Source organism: Oratosquilla oratoria, chromosome 21, assembly GCF_046742065.1.
Source record: "Oratosquilla oratoria isolate Oo_2021 chromosome 21, ASM4674206v1, whole genome shotgun sequence".
Classification (NCBI taxonomy): domain Eukaryota; kingdom Metazoa; phylum Arthropoda; class Malacostraca; order Stomatopoda; family Squillidae; genus Oratosquilla; species Oratosquilla oratoria.
In genome coordinates, this window is record NC_134797.1 from 60,641,639 (window position 1) to 60,667,166 (window position 25,528).

The window sequence follows — 25,528 nt, forward strand, 5'->3', positions numbered from 1 at the left end:
TCAGAGAGGGATCACACCGAGTTACTAGATGATACAAAGGAAGAACTAATTGAAACACTGAAGGATGGAGGAAATACAGTAATTATGGGTGACTTTAATTCAAAAGAAATATGCTGGGAAGATATGACAGTGAAAGGGGGAGAGAAACACTGGGGCAATGTACTCCTTGACTTGACCATTGAATACACAATGACCCAGTGGATTAGAGAAAATACTAGATATAGAGGAAATGAAGAACCCTCAATATTGGACTTAATACTTACAACAGAACCTGAGATAATCGATAATATTATTTACAAAACTCCGATAGGAAAAAAAGACCATGTACTAACAGAAATGGAATTGAAAGAACAACCAGACCAAAGCAAAAATGTTAAACATAGAATAGGAAGACCTATGTATAACAAAACAAACTTTGAGAAACTTAAAACATTCTTTCGCAATGCAAACTTGGAAAAATTCCAAAACGAAGATACAGGGATAGAAGAAAAATGGAACATACTAAAAGAAATATATAATGAAGGAGTGGACAAATTTGTACCACAACAAAAAATGGAAAAGGCATACATAAAGAACTGGTACAACAAAAGATGTAGTGAAGCAAAGGAAAAAAGGGACAAAGCTTGGAAAAAATGGAAAAGAGAAAAGAAACAAAGCAAATGGCAAACATACATCAAACTAAGAAACGAATATGTAAAAATACGCAGAGATGAAAAGAGAAATTATGAAAAAAAGATAATAGACAAATGTAAAGAAGAACCCAAACTATTTTACAAATATGTAAATGGAAAACTGAAAAACAAACAAGAAATAGAAAAACTGCGCCAAGATAAAAAGGAATTTACAGAAGAACTGGAAATGGCTGAAATAATGAACAACCACTTCAGATCAGTATTCACAATGGAAAACTCGCCTAACAGTGAAGTTAGAGAGAGAGAATTATCCCCAGCAATGAAAGAAATAAACGTAACACAAAAAGAAATCAGTGATCAAATTAAAACCCTGGATGTCAGAAAATTACATGGCCCAGACGGAATAGCAAACTAGATACTGAAAGAATGCATGGAAGAATTAACTGACAAAATATATGATATAATTAAATCATCACTTAAAGAAGGAAAAGTACCATTGGACTGGAAAAAAGCAAACATTGTACCAATTTATAAGGGAGGTGATAAGGAAGATCCATCTAACTACAGACCGGTCTCACTAACAAGCACAATAGCAAAAATTTGTGAAAGAGTGATCAAAAACAGATGGGTTAAGTACCTGGAAGAAAAATCTATACTGAACCCAAATCAATTTGGATTTAGACAAGGGAGATCCTGTACAACAAATCTGATTTGCTTTTACTCAAGATTAGTAGACATAATAGAAGAAAGAGATGGATGGGCAGACTGTGCTTTTCTGGACCTGCAAAAGGCATTCGATAAGGTACCTCATAGGAAACTAATAAATAAGATAGAGTCAAAAGGTGGCATCAGAGGAAAATTATTGGAATAGATGAAAGACTTTCTGATTGGGAGGAAAATGAGAGTTGTAATTAGAGAAAAATTCTCCAACTGGGAAGTAAAAAGCGGGGTCCCGCAAGGATCAGTACTGGCCCCGATCATGTTCGCTGTATACATTAATGACATGAATGAAGGTGTGGAGTGCTATATAAATTTTTTTGCAGATGATGCAAAATTACTTAAGAAGGTAAAAACGGAAGAGGACTGCAACTCATTGCAACAAGATCTGGACACAATATGGAATTGGACTCAAAAGTGGGAAGTAAAATTCAATATTAACCCCTTCCATACGGTGCCGCACACGTAGGCGTCATGAGGAGCAAGTGGATTCGCGACGCTGCCATATCGGCGTCTTGATTATATTTATTGTAGTCGCCCCTGTGTTTTTACATTCTCTCAAATGTGCCCTGAATCCCATTCTCTGTGGTTTTCAAAATTCGCGGGTGAAAGAGAGAACGATCGATATAAGCGGTGACTATATTTTATGATGCGAGTATTATTACGACACGTCGTACGGCTGGCATTGGCTGCTGCCCGCGAGATTTAAGTCCCGTACTGAAGTGGTTAAGAAATGCAGCATAATGGAATTTGGAAAGAGTAAAAATAGAATATCAAAAGATTACAGAGTTGGGGAAGAAAAAATAAATAAAACAAACTATGAAAAAGATCTTGGAGTGATGATTGGAAAGGACATGAAACCAGATAAGCATATAAACAAAGATGTTCAGAGAAACCTACAACTTATTGAGAGCAATCAAAGTGGCATTTACCTATATGGACGAAGAAATGATAAGGAAAATACTTACTACACTGATAAGACCAAAACTCGAGTACGCAGCATCACTTTGGACACCCAGTACCAAAAAGAATATTAAGAAACTAGAAAGATTACAAAGAGCGACAACCAAACTAGCACCGACACTCGCCGAACTAACATATGAGCAAAGACTATCCAAATTGAACCTACCAACTCTGGAACAAAGAAGAGAAAGAGGGGATTTGCTAACTATCTACAGAATAATGAAAGGAATGGAAGTTTTAGATAGGAACGACCTATTAATATGGGACAACGGTAAATCAAGAGGACACGGAATTTTTTTTAAAAAGGATAGTTATAGAAAAAACTTGAAAAGGAACAGTTTCCCACACAGAGCGATAAATACAGGAACAAATTACACAACAAAACAGTATGTGCTAACACTATACAAGATTTTAAGATAAAACTTGATGTGGAGAGATACAAAGACGGGTCACCACGAGCATGGCTCCCCTCCCGTATATTACAGCTAGGTAAATACACACACATGCACACATCGTCCAGACACCACAGCGAAAGGAAGTGCACCGTTGAGCGCGTCTATCTAGCGATTTCGTCACCGACAACAAAGGAAACCAGTTGTTATTGTGCGGGATGGGCATAGTATAGTTTTTGGTAAAATGGAGAAAGATAAAGAAGAAAGAATAACAAATGAACTGACAAAAAGAGGATTAGATGTAAATATTGTGGAAAGTCTTGGTGGTGTCATCCCCAAATGCCCTTGTGTAACTGATACTCAAAGGAAAAACCAAAGGTGGGAAAGTAACTTTTTCTTAGGGTTTCAAAGAAAAAGCTTAGATATAGATAGAGAAATTAGACATAGAAATGCATTAAGAAATCATGAAATGACTTAATGGAAGAAATTATAGATTTAAAATTGACCTACCGAGCTGTACATAGAGAATTGATTACCTTGCATAAGAGTAATGAGCAAACAATCAAAGAACTAAGTGACCTAAAGAGCGAAATTGAAATCCTAAAAAGAGAAAACGAGAATGAAAAATGAAGACAAAAATAAAAATGATGAACTGAAAAAGGTCAAAGAACAATTACAAGTAGTGTCCGGAAAGGTGGAAGAGTCAATCAAAGAAATAGACCTCATTGAAATAAAAAATCAATGGAAACAAGAACAGGAAAATTAAAAAATATGTTTTAAAGAAATAGTACAAAAGCAGATGGAAGAAAACACAAAAGAAGCAGTTATGAAAGTAATTAAAGAAAAGGAAAATTGGGTGAGAGATACAGTTGACTCCTTAACTGCATTGTGGTCTATGGTATCCAGGAAAAAAATTATATGTATAGATACCAGAGAGAAAAGGAGAAGGAAATAGCTAAGGAGATTCTGAAAGAAATACAGGATGAAGGGCAAAATTTATATAAAGAAATCAACAAAATCCATAGAATAGACAAATATTCAAAAGAAAAAAAAAAAAAAAAAAAAAAAAAAAAAATAGACCTCTGAAAATAAAACTAAGAACCCAAATGATAGCCAAGGAGGTATTATTGAAAGCAGTTATATTGGCAAACAGCGAGAAATTCAAACATATATGGTTACAAAAGGAAATGAGTGATGAGGAAAAAGAGAAAGACAAAACCCTCAGAATTGAAGCCAATGATAGAAATGAGAACAGAGATGGAAAAAAACAAGATTTTTTGGAGTGCTGGACTTCGAGACTGAAAAAATGGTACATAAAAAAATGGAAACTTAAACCAAAAAAGAAAAGAAAATAAGAAACTAAAAGTGCCATACACAAATATCGATGGCATGATCTCTGGAATCAATGAACTGCATGACTATCTAGAAACAGAAAAGCCTGACATCATGGGAATAGTAGAGACAAAATTGAAAGGACCTCTATCAACAAGTGTAGTGGGACATGGTCTATACAACAACTGGGGGAAAAATAGAACAGAAAAGCAGGGAGGAGGCGTCATGATATTGGCCAAAAAGGGTCTAAATGTGACAAAGATTATTGAAGGCCAAGGCAATGTAGAATTAATTATGATCAAAATTGCTAACAAAAAGATGAAAAGCAGAAAATTTGTAGCAGTGTACGTACCACCAAAAACACATGTGTGATTGGACAGCAACCATTCCAAATTATTGGAAGACACAATGATTGTGCTAAACAAATTACTGAAAGAGGGTAGAAACATAGTAATCATGGGTGATTTTAATGCAAAAGACATAATCTGGGAAGAAATGATAGTTAAAGGGGGAGATGAACTTTGGAGCAGCATTCTACTGGATATGACCATCACATACACCCTAACAAAATGGGTTAAGGAAAATACTAGATATAGAAACAATGAGGAACCATTGAAACTAGACTTAATATTAACTTCTGAACCAGATATTGTGAACAAAATGGAGTATAAAACACCAATTGGAAAGAGTGACCATATACTAATAGAGTTTGAATTAAAAGAACAGAACAATGTAGACAGGAATGACAAACACAGAGAAGGAAGATTAATGTACAACAAAACGGATTTTGTTAAACTAAGAAAAAAATTCCAAAACACAACTGGGATAAATTCTCTAAAGAGGAAACAAAGACGGAAGACAAATGGAACATATTCAAAGAAAAGTACAAGGAAGGAATTAACAAATATGTACCAAAAAGGAAACAAAAAGAGATTTACATAGTGTTGGTTTAACAAAAGGTATAGTGAGGCTAGAGACAGGAGAGACAAAGCCTGGAAAAAATGAAAAAAAGATTAAAAAAAAAAAAAAAAAAAAACATCCAAATGGCAAACATATATAAAACTTAGGAACGAATATATGAATATACTCAGGAAAGAAAAAAGAAATTATGAAAAAGATATTATAGACAAATGTAAGGACCAACCTAAACTCTTTAACTGATGTATAAATGAAAAACTAAAGAATAAACATGAAATAGTGAAATTGTGTGAAGGAGATAAAGAATATACTCGTATAGATGACACAGAGATGGCACAAGTTTTGATCAGACATTTTAGATCTGTTCTTACAATCGAGAACTCACAATCTTTGGAAGATGGACAACAAGAAAGATCACCCACGATGAAAGAAATAAAGGTAACACAAAAAAGAAATAAGAGACCAGATAAAAAACCTAGATGTCAGGAAATCGCATGGACCAGATGGAATCGCAAATTGGATACTGAAAGAATGTATAGATGAACTGACAGATAAATTATACAAGATAAATATCTTCTCACTCAAAGAGGGAAAGGCGTCACAAGATTGGAAAGATGTAAACATAGTACCAATATATAAAGGAGGAAATAGGGAAGATCCTACAAACTTCAGACCAGTATCCATTACAAGCACAGTAGCAAAAATATGCAAAAAGGTAATCAGAAATAAATGGACCAAACACTTGGAAGAAAATAGAATAATAAAACCCCAAACAATTTGGCTTTAGAAGTGGAAGATCATGCACCACAAACCTAGTCTGCTTTTACTTGAGATTAATTGAGATAATACAAGAAAGAGATGGCTGGGCAGATTGCATATTTTTGGATTTGCAGAAGGCATTCGACAAAGTACCACATAAAAAATCAATAAGAAAAATTGAAATAATTGGAGGAATACAAGGTAAACTGCTGGAATGGATGAAGGATTTCTTAACTGGGAGAAAAATGAGAGTGGTACTTGGAGACAAAAATTCGAACTGGGAAGATGTGAAAAGTGGTGTCCCACAAGGCTCTGTACTGGCTCCTTTAATGTTTGCCATATATATAAATGATATGGATGAGGGAGTAAACTGTTATATGAACTTCTTTGCTGACAATGCCAAATTACTCAAGAGAGTAAGAACAGAAGAAGATTGCATATCACTACAAGAAGACCTAGACAAAATATGGGAATGGAGTCGGAAAAGTGAGATGAATTTCAACATTAAAAAATGTAGCATAATGGAATTTGGAAAAAGTAAAAATAGAGTATCGGGACAGACAAAGAAGTCAAAAAATTCGATTCAGAAAGGGACCTGGGAGTAATCATCTCAAGTGACTTGACACCTGATAAACATGTCAATAAATTATTTGGAGAGACTTATAACTTATTGAGGTCAATGAAAGTGGCCTTCAACTACATAGATGAGATGGTTAAAAAAAATAGTTGTTACACTGATAAGACCTAAACTAGAATATGCTGCAACACTATGGGCACCTAGCACAAAGAAGAACATAAGAAAGTTAGAAAGAATACAAAGAGCAGCGACAAAGATGGCGCCTACACTGACAAACCTTACATATGAACAAAGATTGGAAAAATTATATCTGTAATCACTGAAACAGAGAAGAGAAAGAGGCGATTTGTTGACCATTTTCAGAATTATGAAATGGATGGAAATTCTCAACAGAGACGACTTTTAAAGTGGGACAGAAGAGAAACAAGAGGACACAAAAAGAAACTAAAGACAGCTACAGAAGAGATCTGAAAAAGAATAGCTTCCCACATAGAGTGATTGATGTGTGGAACAAACTGAATGGAGAAACAGTGAATGCCAAAACTATACACGATTTTAAGAATAAACTGGATGTGGAGAGATATGAAAATGGGTCCCTACGAGCATAGCTCTTGTCCCGTAAAATACAACTAGGTAAATGCATACATATACCAAGGATTTTTTCCCCCTTACAAGGCAAGTAGCCAAAGTCAAAGGCATAAATCTACTCCCACCCATTTCATACCTACATACTCCACTCCCATTCACCACCCCTCCCTCAGAAGCAATGCAGCAAGACACAGCACATCCACAGCAAGGTCACTTCATTTAATCTGCGACCAACAACCCCCTCTCCATCTCCTCGTGCAGAAAAAGAGGAGGAGAATTATATATATATTTACTTTATTTTTTCTTTAATTCTTTATACATACATATACCAAGGGCTTTTTCCCCCTTTTCAAGGGAGGTAGCCAAAGTCAAAAGGCATAATTCCACTCCCATTCATAATATATATACACACAAGGTCTGTTATAATTTGTGGGGCTAAGGAGTGATCCTACAAGACTGATGGGAAACCTCCCCATTTTCAAAATCTGCCAATCCTTTAACCTCCATCAGGAAGTACAACCCTGAAGACCTGACAGTTTGTCACAGACTTGGCCCAATTGCATTTTTTACTTTTTTTTACATGGAGTGCTAATAAACAGTAACAAAGAAAGAGTCCCACACCAATAAAACACAGACAACAGTCTCAAGTTTCTTCCCAAAGAGATCTGTGGGACAACCTGAGGACCACTACCAGCCGCTGTGAGGAACTGGGTTTTCCACTTAGTAAAACTCAAGATGACAATTATTATTAGAATTATGATTTGTATAAATCTTACATCAGTGAGAGTGTCCTGCTTCATGCTTGGATTAAGTGCTGGGGCCAGTGGGGTATAGTTGGAAGAACTGGTTGTCTGGTTGATCATACCTGGAGTTACCTGGTGTTGTAAGCGCATATTAGTCTGTCAGCTAGTAACAGGTACTGGGCCTAATTCACACAGTAGTGACTAATCACTGTGTCAATACAATTGGTCTTCCAATTCAAAAGTACATTTTCACCCACTTCTATAAAAACATTCAATTTACCAGCAGATCTACAAAATATCTACTGACTGTGGAATGAGTACCTGGGGTGTAATGATAGTTGTGATGGGTGGAGGCTGCGGTACTGGTGAAGACATAACATTGGTAGGAGGTAACTTCAGACCATCAACTCCTGCCTTCACTTGAACAGTCTGTCTTATACTGGTACCATTGCCTATGGTGGTGACAGTTGGTGAAGCTGTTGGAAAAAGACATGATTAACACAAAGCATTATGAGAACATCAGCAAGAGGACCAATGTAAAGATAAGTTCATAAATACATACGTATTCCAAGGGCATTTTTCCCCTAACAAGGGATGTAGCCAAAGTCAAAGGGATAATTCCACTCCCACTTATTTCATCCCCACATACTCTACTCCCATTAACCACTTTTCCTTCCCTCTTTTCTTGGCTCCTCCTGGATGACAGGTCATCCCTGCATCTCACCCACTACCCTGGGTCAGAAGCACTGCAGCAAAACACAACACATCCAAAGCAAGCCCACTTCATTTAGTTGCAGAGGAGGAGGAGACAGGGAGAATTCCCTTTGGGCTGCATCAAAATATCATTCACATATACTCCCTCACCCCCCTCCCCACCCACTCCCTTCCATGTATCACAGTATTATCCATACACAACGATTCTCCACTCACCACCATCTTCTGTCTTCTTCCTTCCTTCCTCAACAGACATTCCCCTCTTTCCCAATGCCCCTTTAACCCTGATTCATCTCATCCTTGGTCGCCCCCTCATGTTCACTCCTTCCAACTCTGCCTTCCATACCTCTTTTACTTATTTTTCTTCAATCATTCTTTCCATATGTCCAAACCATCCCAATACTCTTTCAACAACCCTACCTCACAACTCCCTTTACATCCCATCACCTCCTTATTTCTCACTCTATCCAGCCTAGTAACCCCTACCATCCTTCGCAGGCATTTCATCTCAAACACATTCAAACTCTATGTTCCATGTTTCTGCCCCATACAGTGCTGTCAGATACAATTAATAAATCAAGTAGGTGCTTAGATGGAGAATAACCATTCTACTCATGCCAATACTGACCTGCAGGAGTTTGACCATTTTTAGGAAGAGTGAGTTTGGTGCCATTTGTTGTGTTGACAATGCTAATCACTTGTGGCTGACAAGTGACATTACTTATCCTCTTGGGCTGAATTTTCATAGTTTTACTTATACGTCCTCCTTTCAAATTACCTTGTCCAGTAGTTCCTGTAAAACATGAAATGCAGTTTCTATTTGCATAGAAAATACCATACTCAATCTTTCAGGGAAATGACTAATGTAAAGGTAATAAAGTTAACTTATAATAATCCTAATGACTATTTTTTTTTTCTCCCTCTTTATAAACCATGATATTAGAGAACTTACTGCCATTGGTAGTTATAGTGACCACTTTGATCGGTTGGGTGGTGGTGTGGGTTGGACTGTCCAACTGTACCATTTCATGTTGCTGCTGAGGAGGTAATATGATGGTATTGGAGATTGGTGGGGGACTATGGGACTGAGGTGCAAGTGGCTGAGGACTGTGCGGTGGAGAACCATCAGTGCTCTGAGGTGGAGTGATGGGTGGAGTATCCAGGTTCTGCAGGCACAGAATAAGATTCAATATATCACCAGAACATTTGGAGTTAGCAAAATAAACACAAACACACACAACACATATACACACACCACAATATCCACCTGAAAATGAGAACTAGAGGGCTGAACAGAGGGGACCCCATCGTGTCATATGTCCCTCCAAAGTGAGGAGTACCTGCATGTGGTGGTCATGCAAGATGGACAGCAATGCTGCCCACTTTCAAAACCTGTTAACCCCCTCACCTCCATCAGGAGGTGCAGCCCTGAGGGGCTGGCATTTGGTCTCCAGACTAGGCCAAAGATTTTGGAGCTCTGATAAGCAGTAACTACTCTCCTCTCCCTACAGCCTTCATTAAGTGAAATATAAACAGTCCCACACTGCTGCAATATAGATAACAGTCCAAAGTTTCTTCCCAGAGAGATCTATGGGAAGTTCTGAGGACTGTAGCCAGCCACTGTGGGGCTGTGGATTTTCCACTTTATGAAACTTAAGGCAACAATTGATTGATTGATTGATTGAGGCTTTTGATAAAGTACCCACAATTACCTCATGTGCAAGTTGGAGTATATTGGAGGACTAAGAGTTAAACTACTCCAGTGGATGAAATATATATATTTTTTAAGGAAAGGTACATGCATACATACACATACCAAGGGCTTTCCCCCCCTTACAAGGGAGGTAGCCAGTATCAAATGCATAAATTCACTTCCACTCATTTCATCCCCACACACTCCATTCCAATTCACCACCCCTCCCTCCCCTCTTTTCTTGGCTCCTCCTGGATGAAAGGTCATCCTTGCATCTCGCCCACTCCCCTGGGTCAGAAGCAATGCAGTACGGCACAACACATCCACAGCAAAGCTGCTTCATTTAATTGGCAACCCCCCTCTCAAAAATTTAAATATGATAACTGGAAAATATCAATTTAGACCAAGTTGGAACCAAACATTGAATTTGAATATAGGTATGATAAACTGGAGTGTTGCTCCTTTCCTGTACAATGTACACTACAATTGGATATATATACACACCAGCCTGTTCATATGCCATAGGCCGTAAGATAGAATTATCAAATGGTAAAAGGTGGCTTACCTTAATGTTGGGCTTTACATCACAGAAAAGGAGTTCCCAAAGATCTTCTCTCTCTTCTGGTAGTGGTTGTACTGTGGTCAGGTGTGGAGACCCAGGCTCTTGTTTGAAGAACAGCATCTATATATGGATGACCTCAAATAAATATTTGACAGAATATCACTATAATTTCAAGTGCATTAACAAACATAATCCAAATATATATTATATAAGTACGAAGAAAATGACAGTGGTGAATGAAGAATATGAGGAATAAATGGTAGGATAATGACTGATGGGCCAGGACAATGAAAAAGCTATTGCATAAGAGGTAAAAGTAGAACTGAAAGAAATGAAAATTGGTGATGCAGGAAGACTGAATGTATATCATGTGGAAATCCCAACAAAGGGTACAACATAGTATTAGTAGAGATCCTGCTTAGTGGGGTAAGCCAAGGGAAGATCATGAGCAAATACTTGCAGTCCAATGCCAACACTGAACTTTCTTGGCCAGAAAGCTGGGTACATACCTCTTCACTGGACCCCATCTGTCCTGTGTCCTCGCTCACAACAAGATTGGGGTACAAGACCTGTGTCAATTCCTTTCCAGAAATATCTGAAACAAAGACAATTTTCTGACAAAAACCAATCATGTACCTCAAAATAACACATTCACACCTACTGTGTTCTTAAAAAATAAATAATTAAAGGTACTTGGGAACCTAAGAGCTATAATTTATCATCCTCATACAACCATCTATCTCTCTATATACCAAAGGCTTCTCCCCCTTACAAGGGAGGTAGCCGAGTCAAAGACACACATAGACTCCCACTCATTCCACTCTCATCCACCACCCTTGTTTCCCTCTTTATCTTAGCTCCTTGTGGATGAAGGGTCATCCTGTTTTCCTACCCACTGCCTGGGTCAGAAGCAATGCAGCAAGACACAGCACATCCACAGCAAGGCTGCTTCACTTAATCCCCTTTTGCTCAAAGCCCCTTCTGCCATCCATCCATCTCATCTTTGGTCATTCCCTCATGTTCACTTCCTCCACCTCTGCTTTCCACACCTCTTTTGCTAATCTTTCTTCACTCATTTTTTCCACAAATCCTAACCATCCCAATACTCTTTCATCAGCCCTATCTGCCAGCTCTTTTTTTCCTTCCCCCTGGCTTCATTCCCAGTAATATGATGGTTCTTGTACAACTAAAACCAACTAATGTCCAGTTTTATACTTATAACACACAACCAATTTAACATCTGATGTACACTTAAATCATATTGATACATTCACACATTTTTTCCAGCAAATATTGCACTGTGGTACACATTGGAATACAGTGTCCAGCCTGCCCACAGCTCCTCCACCTGAGAAGCAAAGAAGAGGACTTGGATAGGAAAACATCAGCATCGAGTCTGAAGCTGCCTTTCTGTAAATGGACACAATGCTGGTACCCTAGGTTTTCAGATCATGCCAAGAAACTCTATGTGCCTTCCCACTTCTCTCTAACTATTTGCTCCTCTTTTACACACCTAGAAAACAACTCAGGCCCATATGCATGCAAAACATATAAACTAATAAAAATTTTACATATATCCATCAAGTCCAATGTATGCCACATGGCTGCACCACACATGCACTACACTCACCAACATACAAAGAACTGGAGTTGCAACCATCACAATTTGTACACCAAGAAACAAACTAACACATAAATGTACCCTCAACATACTAATATCAATCAAGCATAAGTTACCAAGACCTCATCCTATCTTTATACCAATAGGCTTCTTCTCCATTGTACATATACAGTGTATGTATACACCATGCATCTCCTAATGAAAGTGAGGCTTTAAAAATGAGTGACAGGGAGACTCTCGACACTTGTCTGTCCCACATGACTAATGCATGTAGGCCACCATTGTCTGGTCTAAACCAACATTTCCTTGCTTACCTGAGCCCTCATCCTTAAGAAACTGTCTGGCAACAATATCATCTGGGGTGAATCCCTGAAAATTGTTGAATGAAGACTCATTCTCAGGTGACCATGATGACACTGATGAGGAGGATGAAACAGGGTCCAAGTCATCCAGGGCCATTGGGATCTGAACACAAAGGCATGATTAGTTTGGTGTCACCAACACACATGTACACGTACAACACATAAGAGAACATGACTAATTAGAAGAAGGGGTATTGATGGTTGTATGGACAAGATGCAGGGCTGACCCGTTATCCAGGAGGTGCCAAAATAAAAGAGAGGGAAGAGGGTGGAGGGGAGTGGAGTGTGATAGGGATGCATTGGGTGGGAGTGGGATTTATGCCTTTGTTTTTTGGTTACCTCCCTTGTAAGGGGGGAAAAAGCCTTTGGTATATGTATGTATATATTTAGCTAATTGCAGTATACAGGACAAGAACAATGCTTGTTGGATCATGTCACTTACACTCCAAATATCATTCTCCACTACAAATTCACACATGGCTTAGGCTATACTTTCTTAGTTATTCCATGTATTCATGTATTTGTATGAAAAACAACATTTCTTCACATCCTTAAGACATTTAGCCTTTTTCAACATGTTCTCATGACCTCTTAATCCCTCCCATCTCTAATGAAGATACTTCCTCTATCAATGTAATTTATTTCCTTTATTGACCTCCAAACTGTAATAAAGTCACCTCTTCATCTTTGATCTTTCAATGTTGGCTGCTCCAATAATAGTCTCTCCTCCTTTGGGTTATTTGACAGGTGGATTAGCTGTTTGGTTGGTGCCCTTTGTAGCTTTTATATCTTGCTTATATCTTTCACTCTGTGTGGGGACCATACCACTGATATATACACTGGTCATGGATGGATTAGGGTTTCTATGAGTATATTTTTTTTTCTCTTCAATCATATGGTGAAAAATAAATTTAAAGTTGTTGTGTGTAGTTGGGGTTATATTTTTTTCCTGTAAGCTCTGGGAATGTGCTTCTAACTTGCTTTCTGGATGGTTACTCATTTCATCCATTGCTCTGTCTAAGAATGGAATTTGTCTTGCGTCAAAGATGTAAAATGGGGTAGAGTATGACAGAAATTTTTGAAATTAATAAAAAGATGTTTTGGAGAGAAATTGAGAGAGGAAGGAGAGGTGAGCCAAGCACAGAGGAAAAGGTAAATGGCACAGATGGACAGATGTTAACAGAAGAGAAAACCTATGGGGAAGATGGGCAGAGTATTTCAGAGAGCTGTTGAATACGGAGGATAGGGAGGGATTGGTGGTAGCAGTGTGAGGTGTTAAGAAAATGATGGTGATAGGAAAGTGGAGGAGAAATAAGAAAATATGAGGTACAAGTACTTTTGTCTTATAGTGGAAAAAAGTACATGGGGATGAAATGATTGGGAGTGGATTTATGCTTTGACTTTTGCTACCATCCTTGTATGAGAGAAAATGCCCCTGGTATATGTATGTACAAGTACTTTTAAAAATGATGAGAACAGGTAGGGCATTTAGGTTGGATGGGCATCATGCAGAGTGTCTGAAGAAGGGAGGTACAATAACAATGGACTGGCTGGACTTTTGTTATATACATGAAAGATGAAATAAAAGATATGGGGACCCACAAGAACATCTTCTTTCCTGTACACAAAACTATGATTAGGTACTGTAAGTATTTGCATACATAGGATGTAAAGATATGTAATGATATAAAAAAAAAAATTGGGTATTACCACACGAGCAAGGATAACCATAAAAATTGAGAGTTCAAAGACAGTTGTTTGAACTTGAATGTTGTTTCAGCAATGACACAAACGAGAACTTCTGAGTTATACTGTACATGCAAATTCAATGTTCAATCAATTAATCTGCTGCCTTGGTCTTTTACTGGAGACGAGCTTTATGTTTCAGAAAACCCCATAAAAAAATATGGTTATCTTGAGTCTAGCTTTTTTTTTTATAAACAACATTCAGCACAAATAGGAAAGAAATTAAAAAAATCCTAAAGCATTATCCAAAATAAAATTAAAACTTCCCCTAAACTCATAATACTAATTCTACTAATTCTCCATGTCTTACCTCCAGATCTTGTGTGAGTTTGTTGATGAGATCATCTTCACTGTTTGACTCGGAGACATCTGAAATGAAAGACAAGAATAAATATAAATTCACAAAACAGTGATACACACAATCTGTATTGCAAGATTGATCAAAATTACCTTCAACTATCAATAATATATGTTGTGTAACAAAATGTCTATATCTAAAACATCTTTCACACTGTTGCAACAACCACAAAAATAGTTTTAGGAACAAATCATCATCCTTATCAGCAAAGTCAAATCTTTTATTTGGCAAAAACCATCACCTTGCATCTGTAGATTTAATTTGTAAAACCAAGCAACAAATAAGATTATATACCATATATAAATATGTGTATATATATATATATGTGTATATATATATATATATACATTATATATATATACATTATATATATATATACATTATATATATATATATATATATATATATATATATATATATATACATACATACATATATATACAGACGCTCCTCTACTTACGTTCATTCGTTTTATGTTTTTTCTATTTTATGTTTGAACTGACTGTAAAAAAAATGATAATTTTTATTTTAATTTTTTATTTTAGCGTGCTCTCCGTAGTTCAAACGATACTTACGCATTACGCTGCGTCCATTGTTTACATGATACAAACGACAGACTGAACGTGCCTTGCCTCCTCCTCCTCCTCCACCATCTCAATTTATGTTGATTGAATTTAATTTATTTGAAATTAATGTTACAGTAAACTCGCACTTATCCGAACGCGTTTTAACAGAATAATCGCATTAACCGAATATTTTCTCAATACGGTAGCCATCGCTTCAACCGAATGTATTTGGATCTCAACCGAACATTCAAACACCCCGCCGCCTCTTCCGCCACCCGCAAGCTTCACTAAGTGCTCACACGGTGGCAGCACACTCCATGTTTACACCTAATCGGCTGTTTATACTCTATAGAATATGTTTATAAACTATTATAAGCATTTCCATGTGTATGTTAAGTTTACAGGTACGAATATTGCAGACATCATTACTGCATAAAAATCTATGGGAATGAAACATACAAATTGGATTAACCGAACATTTCGGTTAATCGGACATTTCTAATCCCCCTTGGAGTTCGGATAAGTGGAAGTTTACTGTATTTTTCAATGTTATGTGTATAATTAATGATTTAGGGGTGTTTTATAAGATATGGTAATAGAATTTACGGATGTATAGTACAGTAACAACTTACGTTCATTTTCAACTTACGTTCGGCCGTTCGGAACGCAACTAAAACGTAAGTTGAGGAGCGTCTGTATACATATATATATACACATATACATATATATACATATACTGTACATATATATATACATATATACTGTATATATATACATATATATATACATAAACATATACATACATATATTTTACATATATACACACACATACACACATGCATGCACATATAGAGGTGACCCCTAACATTCATAGGTTTTATGTTGATAGATTCACATTTTAATTTTTTTTTTTGTGGGTGAATGCTGACCTTAGCATCTTTCAGTATTGAAAGGGTTCCACAATCACACATTGCCTCACAACTGAGGAAAGTGCCATCAAGAAGGTGAAGTCATAGATAATTAATCAATGCCTGTTGAATGATTTCCTACATCCAAACAGGTACAAAAGGCAGTATAGAAGCCTACATGGCTGGTGAGTCAAATTGGGAAGTGAAAGATTTGATGATGTGGAGAAACAGGTCATGGATCTTGTTCAATCAACAAGTGAGGAGGATGAGGATGAGGATGAGCAAGGCCTCATGCTGAAGACTCTGGCAGAAATCATGTAGTCTACCTCCACCCTACTTGTTTTCACACATGAAGTATTGCTCTGAATTACCCACACCACATTCCTCCAGTGACAGACCCTACCTGCAACACAAGTGCCTCCAAATATCATCCCCCCATCTGCTCCTTCACCCATTTCTTCACCTGTGGCCTCCCTTGTGCCATTACCAGTGATCTCACTTGTGCCATCATTTGTATGAGACCCTCAGCCAATTCCACTTCTTCCCATGTCTGAGCCTCAGCCAGAGCCTCCTCCTAAGTTTGACCATGAAATTCAGGCATTTCTTTCTTTTCCCTCAGTGACTGACCCACTCATTCCTGCACCCACTGACAGCACTGGCATGTGTGGAGTTGAAGAGAAACCTAGGCTCCCCATGCCATGCAGTTACATTTCATATAACTTTTGTTATCATCTGTCATCAGTAGTAGTATTACTGTATTAATTTCAAGTAAAACAGTGTATTTTGTATTTTTCAATTAATTTCCTGTATCATAACTAACTTGTATGGCTATGAACACTACAGAATATTAAAACCAATTAGTGATTTTGTGTTGAATAGGATTTATTTTTTTATGATTTTGGCTGTTCTGAGATGCTGAAATGATGAAGGAACCTTCTTTTTGGTGGTTATTTCTTTGCATATGGCATGGGCTTAGGGTGGCTAGGAAATTATTTGTGGAAATTCCACATTTGTAGGGGTCGGTGTCTCCTAGTCCCTAATAATGTCAGGGGTCATGTGTACATGTGTGTGTATATACGTACAAGGAAATATCAGATTCCTTTTCTGATAAGCAACACCACCATTTAAGCAAAATCACAAAGGAAACTAACAACTCAACTTAGCAGATTTTTTTATTTCTATTTTATTTTATTTTATTTTATTTTTTGCAACTACCAATGTCCACCTTCAACTGTGCTGCCTGAGATGTAGCTAAGTGACTTCAGTATAGTGTTCCTCATCAGTTATCACATTAAAAAAATTGGTTAGTGTCTCCGAACACGAAAAAGTGAAACCCATCCCCAGTGAAGGAATTTAGGAAAAATGACAACTACAAGTAATTGCTACTATTTCTGCTAAGAGGAGTATGTTTGATGTATGGGACACCTGATAGAAAGTTGCTATTGCCCAACTCTTCTAAAAACTTCTTAAAGCAATCGAGGTCCTTTGGGTCTGTCATCTTGGAGTCTGTTAGTAAGAAAGTCATGTATTTAAATGTGGCATACAAATACACAAAAGACAAAATTAATGTCAAAAAACACAAAGTGATATATACAGAATCTAATCCAATCTCAATGCACAAATACAAAGAACAAAAATTATAGCCATTGTTGATTCCTGCTTCACTGAATGGAAACTTGCACTCCTGAGTTGCCAGCAACAACAATTCTTTGGTCCCTGTCATCAAGGAGGAGGAGGAGGAGGAGGGAGGGGGAGGGAAGGAGGGAAGAAAATAGAGGGAGGGATGGACAGATGGAGGGAGGGAAGGAGAGAGGGTAGGAGGGAAGGAGAGAGGGAGGAGAGAGAGAGAGAGAGAGAGAGAGAGAGAGAGAGAGAGAGAGAGAGAGAGAGAGAGAGAGAGAGAGAGAGAGAGAGGTGAGAGAGAGAGAGAGAGAGAGAGAGAGAGAGAGAGAGAGAGAGAGAGAGAGAGAGGGTGGGGAAGAGAGGGAGGGGTGAGACAGGGAGGGGGAAGAGAGGGAGGGAAGGAGAGAGGGAGGGGAGGAGAGGGAGAGGGAGGGAAGGAAAGAGGGAGGGAAGGAAAGAGGGAGGGAGGAAAGGAAGGAGAGAGGCATGGCAGAAAAGGAGGGGGAGGAGGAAGAATAGGAGGAAAAAGGAGGAAATGGAAAAGGAGGCAGGGGAGGAAAAGGAAAAGGAGGCAGAGGAGGAAAAGGAGGCAGAGGAGGAAAAAGAAGCAGAGGAGGAAAAGGAAGAGGAGAAAAAGGAGGTGGTCAGGAGCCTACGCCAAGAGGTGCTGAATGGCTGCAGCTGAAGCCATCACATTTGCCCTAAGATCTTGAACTGCTGGGGCAGGTAACAGTCACTGATGGGAATCTAAGTGAGGGGCAGGATTGAAACCCACAACTAAGCGAACGAGAGAACAGCACACTTCCGATTATGCCTACACATAGAGGAAAAGGAGGAAGAGCAGGAAAATTAGAATTAAAGGAAAGAAGACGAAGGAAAGATGAAAGAAGAGAAAAAAACAACAAAAGAAGAGGAAGATGAGGATAAAGAAAATAAAAAAAAAGGAAGAAGAGGAAGAACTGGAATAGGGATAAGATCAAGAGAAGTAAGTAAAAGAAAAAAGAAGAGGAAGATAAGGAGAAGAGAAAGAAGACAAAGAAAAAATAAAGATGAGGAAGGATTGCTGTTGTTATGAGCACATATTTACCAGCACTTCTCTTCTTACAAACAGCCATGTGCTTGTGTCTTTATCTAATATTTCATACACTGGTTTGGCTAGTCTAGGGTATTTACAATTTGGTTAATAGTCCTGTTTTCTATTTGACATTGTGGAGAGATGATAAAGGTACAGTGAGTCCTCCTTATATGGTAATTCTTTATCCAGTAAATTCACAGTTACAGTATTTGGTAATTACTATCCTCAATTCTATTTATGGTAAGAAAAATTCACAGATACGGTATCCGCTTGAGTTTTGAAGAGGAAAGAGCAGGGACAAGGTACATCTGCCATATCCTATTATTATATGTTACGGGTTCGGTATATGGTAATTTCAATTTGCGGTAAGGTTTTCAGGAATGCATATGTACCATATAATGAGGAGTTACTGTATTGGTATTTTGCTGCCCAGGATTTGGTGTAGTCACTGCCATGCATTTACCTAGTTGTATTATACAGGAAGAGAGCCACTGCAGGGTGTTGTGTAAATTGGACAGTCTAGCAGTATAATACTGTGAGAGGGAGTTTTAGATTGACAAATAGGAAGGCGTCATTTCATGTCATGAATGTCCTGTTCTTAGGCATACTAATGCCTTAAAAAAAAAAAAAAAAAAAAATGTTAATACGAAGATGGCCAAGAATGTATACAGGGTTTGGTTATTTTTAGACAATTTGTTGATTGTTGTTCCCAGCATCTTTGCAACATGTTTTGCATTGCTGATTAACTGGGTAACAATCTGCTACTGGTGTCAGTAGAGTGGAGGCATCAAAAGGGGTGGTTACCACCCTTCAAGCTTCCTTGCTATATTCTTCATTGTCACAGATGCCTATGGTATATGTGATGGCACCCAACAACAGGATACATATTTGAAGCAAATAGAGATCTGGACAATCAATAACAGATTTTGTGAGCTAGTGGGTATCAGAACTTGAAGGAAATTGCTTATGGGGAACTTTGTGAATCTAATATGATTATATAGGATGCAAGGGGGCAGGGGACTGTGAAAAGTGTACAAGCCAGTGTGGATGGCAAAGAGTTTAGTGAAGATTGACACAACTGGGGGGTGGGAACCATATCTTGGTTTTGATATATATATATATATATATATATATATTCATATTTGTTGAATAGGTATCAGAGATTCTTGTCAAATAGCTTCAGTTGGCATTTGATCTTCTGTTAAATTAGCTAAGGTTGAGGTGTATTGGAGGAAATAGATAAGGTACTTGGTTATGCTTTGTTGTAGGTAAGATTTTGTAGGTAACTTCCATTGTAGAGGTCTGCCATTCTTTTGCCAAATGGATGGGCACTATATAGATATTTGTTGAATTATTGATGAGTAGTTCAGGTTGCTACAGTGTACAAAACTGGCAGCTCTTGATGCAATAGAGATATCTTGTTGATGCTAAAGTGTAGTGAATATCCAAGGGAGGGAAAAGGAGACAGAGAAGGGGAAAGGGAGAGAGAAATTGAGAAAGAAAAAGAGAAAGAGACCTAATTAGAGAATGTAGGAAAGGTGTAATGCTGAAGGGGTCCTGTTTCTTACTCTCCAATTATCATACCTAGCTTCACCTTCATGTATAGTTCCAATTTTGTCTATTTCCTTATTTTTCAATTATCATACATAGATCTGAATTCTAAGCTATTCAAGTATTTACAAATCTGTATGGAAAACTATTTCTTTACATCCTTTAAACATTTAGTAATTTTCATAACCTCTTAAAGCTCTCCCATCCCTTATCACGAGATCAATCAATCCATTGCCTCATGGCCTTCTGGTTACTGGTAATCAAGAGATCTTTTTTATTAGTGTAGGCTATTCCCTTTAGTGACCTGAACACTGTAATCAAGTTGCCCCTTTCCTTGCTTCTTTTCTCTCTTCAAATGGTTCATTTGCCAAGGTGGGAACCAGTTTGGGTGTTGCCCTTTGTATCCTCTCAATCTTGCTTCCTTCATTTTGCACGGGGATCATACCATCTACACATATTCCAGTCTTAGTCAGATAAGGGTATCAATTTTTTTTTCATAATTTCTTCACCCATACTGTGAAAAGCAACATTAACGTTATGCAGGAGTCCATATATACATAGGTACTGTACATACACATGTGCATTTGTGTGTGCGTGTATTTACCTAATCATATTTACCTAACTGTGGTATACAGTATACCCTCACTCATTCGGGGTTCACCCTTCGCAGCCCCGTATACACACGGATTTTGCTCTCAAAGTTGTTGTTTTTTCATAATTTCGGCAATTTCATTAATTTCTTAGGCCATTTTCTAGCAGAAAAACACTTACATTCATCCTAACTGGTAAATAATTTTAAAATAACAATGTCAGTTAATATAAGATAAAAAATTAGAAAAGAGAGATGATGCGGTATAACTGGTAAATAATTTTAAAATAACAATGTCAGTAAATATAAGGTAAAAAATTAGAAAAGAGAGATGATACAGTATAACTGGTAAATAACTTTAAAATAACAATGTCAGTAAATATAAAAAAAAAAAATTAGAAAAGAGAGATGATACAGTATAACTGATATATAATTTTAAAATAACAATGTCAGTTACAGGCTTTCGTTTCTTCTTCCTGCTGATTGGCTGCAGATGACGTGACCTGATTGGCTGGAGATGACGTGACGTCACAAGCATCTTTATGCCCGAGAGGCTAAACAGCTCTCAGTCACGTGCAGGTTTTCAAAGTGATTGTTTAAATTCAAGTTTTTGGTGTGTTATATGTAATTATTACTGTATTAATGAGTAAGACTGTCTTTAGAATGTGTTTGGGAAGCATATTTTAGCGTATATAATATCATACATAGGCATTTTAAAACTGCCTCAATAATTCGCGGATTTTCAGGATTCGCGGGAGGGGAAGGAACGTAACCCCCGCGAATAGCGGGGAGATACTGTACAGGGAAGAGTAACACTTATGGGGTCCTGTCTCCTATGCCTCCAGTTCAGTACCTGACCTCAAATTCATGTAGTCAAACTTGGCCAACATCCTTAATTTCCAGTGATCATATTTAGATTTGAATTTTTGTATTGTTCCAGCTTGGGTTATATCATCTTCTAGACATGTAATCTTTCTTAATTTGTTCTCAGGAACCCTTAAAGCCCTCCTATCCCTAATCAAAAAATCTTTTCTGCCAATGTAGTACCCTTTAGCAGCCTAATCACTGTAATTATATCATCTCTTTCTTCTCATCTTTCAAAGTTGACAGACCCAGTGATTCTCTCCTCATATGGTTTATCTACTAGGCTGTGAATCTTGTGCAAGTGTCTGTAAGAAACTATGAAACTCATGAACACACAATTATCACCACAAACACATCTCTAAGTATAAACTTGATACTCACCCTTTCCAAACACAAAAATATCTTCACTGAGTGAGTTGTAGGCTGAAATGGTGGTTGCAGGTCTCAAGCAACGGAGACCTGGGACAATGGATTGACTGATCCATTGGTGGAGCATCACTGTCCCCAGGAGTCTGGCCACAGCCACTATAGTGATTTTGTTACATTGTTTGAAGTGTGTGTGTAATGTACTGCAGTTTCAGATAATTTGTTCAGTGTCTTCTAAGTGGTGACTGATAGACAATATTCATGACTTAAACCATGAAAAAAGTTACAAACAGTTTCTTTTGATCTGTCATACCTGTAAGCAGGCCCTGAAAAAGGGGCTCTGATGACGTATCCTCTTGGTAGCGTTTTGATAAGTGTGGTGAAGATGTGGGTACTATCAATTCATCATCAGAAAACAGTTGAAGAATGACAGATGACGACATTGTTCAAAGGCACTTTTTTTTTTTAATGGTACAGTAATAAAAGTACACTTGGGTATTACAGTAGCAGTTCTCTTCACGTGAACAGGCTGTTTATGTACATAGTCAAAGCTATGATGACTTTGAAGACTGGGACTGCACTGCACATAATAAGGGTTCTTGAACATAGACTAAGATGCAAACACTCGTAAATATTGACACTGGTTTGGCTATTGAACCCACACCTGGGTTAAGTTTACAGAACAGGATTTAACACTGATACCAGCCACTAGACATAATGCTGCTCCCTTGATTGCTTTGTATCTATAATGCCTTTCATTATCATATTGTGCTATGCCAGCATTGAAATTAGGTCTCTCCTTACAAGCCTTTTCACTCATAATTTTCATTATAATGATATTATTGTTCTCATTTCTTTTGACTTCATAATCCATAAATATTATGTTATTATCTTCATCACTCAAGATCTCCATCAAGAAATCTTTATAAATTTCTAGTTTTGGTTGCCAGCTAAGTATAAGTTGAACCTAGGAACAATTGTAATTCAAATGCATTATTTCTATATAAATGATAAATCATAAAAATATGTACAGAAAAAATCTTAAAAAACAAAAAACTTAATCTAAACAACTTTGTTCATTATTCTATCATTACTACATATCATAATGAACTTGGTCAAATATCTAGGCACATCGGTCAATTAATAGTTGCCTCAAACCCCTTTAGCCAGAAATATGTAGTCCCAAAATGGCCAGCACTTGCTCCTCAGGCCCTCCCATGAATCTCTCCAGGAGGAGGTATTTGATTGTTCTCTGCTGTACAAGTGTAATTACCAATTATGTTTACCAATGGGGCAAATGACAGGTCCTGCACGAGGCAGTATTTACTTTATCTTACATGAGAAATGTCAGTGAGAATCATCTCTTTGCTGCCCATCCTCAAAACCTGCCAACATCCTACATCTGGAGGTGCCACTTCAAGGGGCTAATTGACATGGTTTCTAGACCTAGCCCAGAATCCCTTACTATCAACTCTTATAAGGAGATCTGAAAACAGGAAACTGTTCTTTTCCTACCATGATAAGCTGGTGCCATCCAAACTGTCCCACACTAATACAACACAGACAACAGTATCAAATTTCTTTCCAGAGAGATCTATGAGAATACCCAAGGACTGTCATTACCGTGCAGGTGCAGGTTTCCACTCAGTGAAACTTTAGATAACAGCAATAACAATTATTGTTATTATTCAATTGTAATACACATGGGGTCTTGTCTCTGGGTTTCCAGCTATCAAACATTGATTTAAATTAATTATGTTTGCCTCGAATGTTTCTCATTCATTCCACAAGTTAATGTATCTGTGCACAAATAGTGTTGAAAAGGGAGGAGGGAGGAGAAAGGAGGGAGGGAAAAGGATGTAGGTAGAGGGACAATTATTTTTTATTTATATAGTTTGTACGTGCATAAATATATTACAAACACACACACACATTACAAAAGCAAGAGGAGAAAGATATAGGAGTTTTGATAAAAGATAACCTGTCTCCTGACAGACACATCATCAGAATTGTGGGAGAGACGTATCGACTACTGCAGATTAAATTGGCTTTCACTATATGGATGAAGAGATGATAAAAAAATTCATTGAAACCCTGATCCGTCTCCACATAGAGTGAAGGATTTATATAAAGAAAATACAAAGGGCAGCAACCACACTGGTCCCCAGCCTGGCAGATAAATCATATGAGGAGAGACTAAAAGCACTGGCTCTGCCAACCTTGAAATATCGAAGAAAAAAGAGGCAATGTGGTTACAGTATTCAGGTCACTAAAGGGGACTGTGCTGATGGAAGAGATTTCTTGATTAAGGATGAGAGGCCTTTAAGAGGTCATGGGAACAGATCAAGAAAGACCATAAGTCTAAAGGATTTGAAGAAATAGTTTTCCATACAGATACATAAATACTTGAAACAGCTTGGAAAGTGACATAGCCAAAGCTCAAACAATTCATGAATTTAAATCTAAATATGATAATTGGATACCAAGGATATAGAATAAGTAGGAACTATACATATGCATGAAAAAAGTGGTGAGTAGGGGAGTTGCTCCTTTCCTGTATGCTACAATTAGGTAAATACAGTATATATATACAAGCCGCGAGCTTCGCCGGGGCTTGGCTGCGCAAACAGCGGCCTATGGCCGCAGCTTTCCGCGCTCTAATCTCTCGTTTTCCCCTTCGGCCTCGGCCTCGGGGCGGAACCCCAACACGGGATCCCCAGCACGAAGAAGAACGCGAAGAAGAACACGAAGTAGAATGCGAAGAACGCGAGGAAGAAGAACGCAAAGAAGAAGAACGCGAAGAAGAACGCGAAGAAGAATACCACCTGACACCGACTTACCCAAGCGCTTTTTCAAGAATATTTTTAGGACAAAGTGTCACCGTAATACCACCTGTCCCCGACTTCCACAGCGTTTTTTTAAGAATATTTCTATTTAGACTTAGATATATACATATATATATATATATATATATATATATATATATATACACACACAAGCCGCGGGCTTCGCCCTCCCCGTCTTCGCCGGGGGCTTAGCTGCGCAAACAGCGGCCTATGGCCGCAGTTTTCCGCGCTCTAATCCCTCGTTTTCCCCTTCGGCCTTGGCCTCGGGGCGGAACCCCCAGCACGAAGAAGAACGCGAGGAAGAAGAACGCGGAGAACACGAAGTAGAACGCGAAGAAGAACGCGAGGAAAAACGTGAAGAACGCGAAGAAGAAGAAGAACGCGAGGAAGAAGAACGCGAAGAAGAAGAAGAGGAACGCGAAGAAGAAGATGATGAGGAACGCGAAGAAGAAGAATACCACCT

The 25,528-nt window shown here is 37.9% G+C and overlaps 1 protein-coding gene across 8 annotated transcripts in view; it reads right to left on the reverse strand.

Moving 5' to 3' along the window:
• Nucleotides 1-25,528, reverse strand: part of Atf6 (bZIP_ATF6 domain-containing protein ATf6) — a 104,790-nt gene that overhangs the window by 9,175 nt on the left and 70,087 nt on the right. For 3 of the 8 annotated variants that reach the window (XM_076205066.1, XM_076205068.1, XM_076205069.1), the window contains exons 2-11: nucleotides 22,533-23,186; nucleotides 17,577-17,657; nucleotides 14,630-14,688; nucleotides 12,526-12,676; nucleotides 11,100-11,185; nucleotides 10,594-10,710; nucleotides 9,288-9,501; nucleotides 8,964-9,128; nucleotides 7,943-8,097; nucleotides 7,655-7,753 (exon numbers count right to left, since the gene is read on the reverse strand). In XM_076205066.1, the coding sequence (XP_076061181.1) occupies nucleotides 7,655-7,753; nucleotides 7,943-8,097; nucleotides 8,964-9,128; nucleotides 9,288-9,501; nucleotides 10,594-10,710; nucleotides 11,100-11,185; nucleotides 12,526-12,676; nucleotides 14,630-14,688; nucleotides 17,577-17,657; nucleotides 22,533-22,662 (1,257 nt within the window). In that variant the 5' untranslated portion in view covers nucleotides 22,663-23,186. The remainder of the gene's footprint in view (nucleotides 1-7,654; nucleotides 7,754-7,942; nucleotides 8,098-8,963; nucleotides 9,129-9,287; nucleotides 9,502-10,593; nucleotides 10,711-11,099; nucleotides 11,186-12,525; nucleotides 12,677-14,629; nucleotides 14,689-17,576; nucleotides 17,658-22,532; nucleotides 23,187-25,528) is intronic. The other 5 variants (XM_076205070.1, XM_076205074.1, XM_076205072.1 and 2 more) reach the window with 3 other exon arrangements.